Source organism: Chiloscyllium plagiosum, unplaced genomic scaffold (genome assembly GCF_004010195.1).
Source record: "Chiloscyllium plagiosum isolate BGI_BamShark_2017 unplaced genomic scaffold, ASM401019v2 scaf_6284, whole genome shotgun sequence".
Taxonomy (NCBI): domain Eukaryota; kingdom Metazoa; phylum Chordata; class Chondrichthyes; order Orectolobiformes; family Hemiscylliidae; genus Chiloscyllium; species Chiloscyllium plagiosum.
In genome coordinates, this window is record NW_025210136.1 from 6,389 (window position 1) to 11,220 (window position 4,832).

The 4,832-nt window shown below is 62.7% G+C and overlaps 1 protein-coding gene across 1 annotated transcript in view; it reads right to left on the reverse strand.

Annotated features, from left to right (window-relative positions):
• Window positions 1-386: 386 nt before the first annotated feature.
• Window positions 387-4,832, reverse strand: part of LOC122546870 — a 6,916-nt gene continuing 2,470 nt past the window's right edge. Inside the window, exon 2 of the mRNA XM_043685491.1 lies at window positions 387-3,339. Coding sequence (XP_043541426.1) covers window positions 387-3,074 — 2,688 coding nt within the window. The 5' untranslated portion in view covers window positions 3,075-3,339. The remainder of the gene's footprint in view (window positions 3,340-4,832) is intronic.

Consider the following 4,832-nt stretch of genomic DNA (forward strand, 5'->3'; position numbering starts at 1 on the left):
GAGGGAGTGCCGCACTGTCGGAGGGTCAGTGCTTAGGGAGTGCCGCACTGTCGGAGGGTCAGTGCTGAGGGAGTGCCGCACTGTCGGAGGGTCAGTGCTGAGGGAGTGGGCACTGTCGGAGGGTCAGTGCTGAGGGAGTGGGCACTGTTGGAGGGTAGTGCTGAGGGAGTGGGCACTGTACAAGGGTCAGTGCTGAGTGAGTGGGCACTGTCGGAGGGTCAGTGCTGAGGGAATGGGCACTGTCGGAGGGTCAGTGCTGTGAGTGGGCACTGTCGGAGGGTCAGCGCTGAGGGAATTGGCACTGTCGGAGGGTCAGTGCTGAGGGAGTGCCGCACTGTCGGAGGGTCAGTGCTGAGGGAGCGCTGACACACACACACACACACCCACTATTGCAGCAGCTTGGTCTCTGCTCCCCGAGCTCCCTTACCTTCCTTCCTGTTCTTGTCTTGGCCATCAGCCTTTCCTCGCCCTTGGTTAGTTCCTCCACCCGTCACAGCTTGCTCCTTCCCTCGGCCTGCTCCGGCCAATACCTTCTGGGGTTGCTGTTGTCTGAGGAACTGACTGCTCTCTGAGCCGGTCTCTCCAGCTCCCCCTCCATCATGCTGGGTGTCCGATACCCCCAACGCCTGCTCTGACCAGCTCCGGGGATCCGCTCTCGATCCTGTGTTCTCTGTCCGGCCTCCAGTCTCCTGCTCTCCTGGCCTTTGACCTGGGTCTGGCCTCAGTGTTGTCTCTCTGGGACCTGGGCCTGGCTCCCTGCTGCTCCTCATGGTCTGGGGTCTGGGGGAGCTAGGCCTCGCCTCACTGGGAGCTGGCGGGAGGTTCCACCTGCCCAGGTGGGTTCTGTAACGGAGTTCCCTGAAGGTGGTCACTTCCTTGTGCCGGCTCCCGGGTTCCGGGCATGGACCAACAGTGGCCATGGGCATCTCGCTCTCGGGGGAGAAGGTGATTAACCAATCACTCCTGTCCTCTTTCACTTTGACTGTTGACTGTCCAACTGTACTCTGTCTTCGTTTCTGGGCCAATTCATGGAAAGAGGTGATGTTCCTTGGGCTCCTGGTATCAGACTGCGCTTTGGTTCCTGGGCGGAGCTCTGCGGCCTGGCCTTTGGTCCTCGGGTGGAGCTCTGCGGCCTGGCCTTTGGTCCCTGGGCGGAGGTCTGCGGCCTGGCCTTTGGTCCCCGCGCGGAGCTCTGAGGCCTGCGCTTTGGTCCCCGGGCGGAGCTCTGAGGCCTGACTTTTGGTCCCCGGGCGGAGATCTGTGGCCTGGCTTTTGGTCTCCAGGCGGAGATCTGCGGCCTGGCTTTTGGTCCCCGGGCAGAGGTCCGCGGCCTGGCTTTTGGTCGCCGGGCAGAGGTCCGCGGCCTGGCTTTTGGTCCCCAGGCGGAGATCTGCGGCCTGGCTTTTGGTCCCCGGGCAGAGGTCCGCGGCCTGGCTTTTGGTCCCCGGGCGGAGCTCTGCAACTTGGCTTTTCGTTCCGGGGCGGAGATCTGCGGCCTGGCTTTTGGTCCCCGGGCGGAGATCTGCGGCCTTGCTTTTGGTCCCCAGGCGGAGGTCTGCGGCCTTGCTTTTGGTCCCCAGGCGGAGGTCTGCGGCCTGGCTTTTGGCCCCCGTGCGGAGATCTGCGGCCTGGCTTTTGGTTCCCGGGCGGTGATCGGCGGCCTGGCTTTTGGCCCCCGGGCGGAGATCGGCGGCCTGGCTTTTGGTTCCCGGGCGGAGGTCTGAGGCCTGTGCTTTGGCCCCCGGGCGGAGATCGGCGGCCTGGCTTTTGGTCCCCGGGCGGAGATCTGCAGCCTGTGCTTCGGTTCCCGAGCGGAGCTCTGTGGCCTGGCCTTTTGTCCCTGGGCGGAGCTCTGTGGCTTGTGATTTGGTACTTGGGCGGAGCTCCACCACTTGGGCTTTGGTCCCTGAGCAGAGCTCTGCAGCTTGGGATTTGGTACTTGGGCGGAGCTCCGCAACTTGGGTTTTGGTCCCTGGGCGGAGCTCTGTGGCCTGGCCGTTGGTCCCCGGGTGGAGCTGTGCTCTGACTCCTAATTGGAGCACTGCTGGGTGGTCTTTGGGTCCTGCAGTGCGGCCTTGAGGCCCCTGAAGGAACTCTCTGGGCTGTGTTTTGACCTCCTGACAGAGCTCCTCAGTGTAATCCTTGTCTTCCTGGCGGAGCTCCTCAGGGCAGGGCTCGTCCTCCCGGCGGAGCTCTGCGGAGTGAGCCTCGTCCTCCCGGCGGAGCTCTGCGGGGCTGGGCTCGATGCCAGTTGGTGAATCGAAGGTCATGAGGTGCTGCCCATGCACCCGGGGCATGGGGAAGGGCCTGGTATCGCCCTCGAAGGGGGAGAGGGTCACCAGCGTTGGGTGGTGCCCCCTGGTGACAGTGGCTTGGAGCCCCTCCCCAGAGGAGAGGGGGAGCGAGAGCGGGGACCGGAGGGGGGCATCTTTACCGGGCCGAGCTGCAGGGGGTGGGGGGAAGCCACCGTCTGCCCCCAGATTGCGGTTCAGGTCCAGACGGAGAGCGAGGGGACCCTTGGAGGGGAGCTCCCTACCGCGCTCAGGTCCGGGAGCACGGTCAGCGGCAGGGGGTCCCTGGCGTCCCCCCGTTCCCCTGGAGCTGCTCCGCACAGACCGGCCAACGCCAGTGTCCGGGCTGGCGTCGGACTCTGGGCAGCTGCTGAGGGGCGAGGGGGAGGGAGAGGAGGAGGTGGAGGAGGACGAGGTGAGGGAGGACAGGGATGGAGTGGACGGGGGGGACGGGGAGCCGGAGTCTGGGGGCGCACCTCCCACTGACCGGCACAGCCCCTCGGGCTCATTGCTGTTGGGGTCCAGGTGCCACGGACGGTCAACGGGGCGGCATTTGTCCGGGTGCTCCCAGGTGCCCACTGTCAGGGGGAGGGGGCCCTGAGCACCCTCGGGTGGGGAGAGGATGAAACCCTCCACGTAACGTGCGAGAGGGGCCCTGCGCAGATGCAGCGCGTTGAGGTTGGTGAGGGCATATTCCTTGGCAGTGAAAGGGTGGCTGGAGTCCACTGGCAAGAGGCAATCAAACTCCTGGATGACACAGGGGTACCCGCTGCTGGAGATCATAGTGCCTCACCCTGGGGGTAAACCCCTGTCCCATTCACTGCTGCCAGGTCTCGGGCCTGGACTGAGGGAGTCACCAGGGCGGGGTGGGGCGGGGGGTGTTGGAGAGCGACTCCTTAACTTCCTGCTCGGGCGCTGTTCCCTTCCTGCTGTCTGCTCTCCACGTGCTCCGTGCCCACCACCTCCTCGTCTCTGAACTCTTCCCCCGTCCCCGAAATGCCGGTCAGCGTCCCCGGTTCTGGTCACACGCTGTCACTCATGGCGCTGACTGTGGTGGAGAGAAGAGACGGAGACAGAGAGAAAGGAGAGGGGGTGTTTCAGCGAAGTAACAGCTCCTTCCCGTCACTGCAACATCCCCACCTCCCTCCCCCACGTCAACCCCATCCCCTTGCTAATCCCACCAGCCTGACCCCGATCATCCAGGGGAGAGTGTGTATCTGTGGGTGTATGTGTGCGTATGCATATGTCAGTGTGTATCGGTCTGTCCTTGTGCGTCAGTGTGTTTGTGTCTGTCTGTGTGTATATCCGTGTCCGTCAGGGAGATTATGTGTGTGTGTCTGTCTGTCTCTGTGTGCAAGCGTGTGTGTGACTGTCTATCTGTGTGTGTGACTGTCTGTGTGTCTGTATGTGCGTGTGTATGTATCTGTCTGTCTCTGTGTGCAAGTGTGTGTGTGCGTATGTGAGAATCTCTGTGGGCCTGTGTGCGTGTGTGTCTGTGTGCGTGTGAATCTCTGTGGGCCTGTGTGTGTGTGTGTCTGTCTGTCTCTGTGTGCGTGTGTCTGGGAGGGGCAGGCCCGGAGCCCCGTGCTGAATACAGTCCACTGACAATGAGCCCGATCCCTGGAAGAAAGATGCAGTGAACCAGGAGATAGAGACAGACTGGCTCCATCTGTCCTGCATCCCTCAAAATGGAGCTGCAGTATGTAACCCGTTCATTCATCCCCAATGTCCGTGTCTCTCTGCCAGGTCAGGGAGCTCTTCCCTGAGCTCCCTCAGCTCCTACCCCAGCACAGGCTCTGTCCCTGGGGGGTGTCCGTGAGTAGGGGTGGGGGGGAAGCAGGGCAGGGTGGGGCAGGTCTGCCTCATCCTGAGCCGGGGTCTCGGTCATTACCTCTCCCTCTGCATCGACCTGTGTACCTGCTGGATCAGGGAGGGCTGTGTGCATCTGCTAGAGTGGGACACAAACAAACAAACAAACAAGCAAACACACACACACACACACCATCCCCTCCCCCACTCCCCATCCCCTTTCTCACTCGCAGTCCCCGTACCTGCTGCCCTGCCCCTGGGGGAGGTGATCAGGGCTGCGGGGAAGGGTGTGTGGGCTGCTCACTCACCTGAGCAGCTGTAACCTGCTCCTCCCCCCCCAACCCCTGCGGGGGGGGGCTTGGCTGAGGGTCTGAGAGCCACAAGCTGAGGGGAGGTTTAGCATCTGCTGGTGTTTGTCTCTCAGTGAACACAGCCTCCTGACTGGGGATAATAGCAGACCCTCCCTCGCTGCACTCTCTCTCTTTCTCGCTGCACTCTCTCTCTCTCTCTCTGACGCAGGGCACAGCCTGCTCTGTTATTGGTTGTGGGTATTACCCAGCCCCAGAGTAAGGCACTGCTGTAATGTGTCCTGGTTAGGGATGGAGAGTGAACCAGTCAGGGAGGAGCTGGTTAACCCCAGTCCAGGAACAATCCACAGCAGCAGCATTGAGCTCTCTCCCTCCAGGCTCCAGCACAGGGTCTCCCCCACAAACACACCCACCCACCCACACC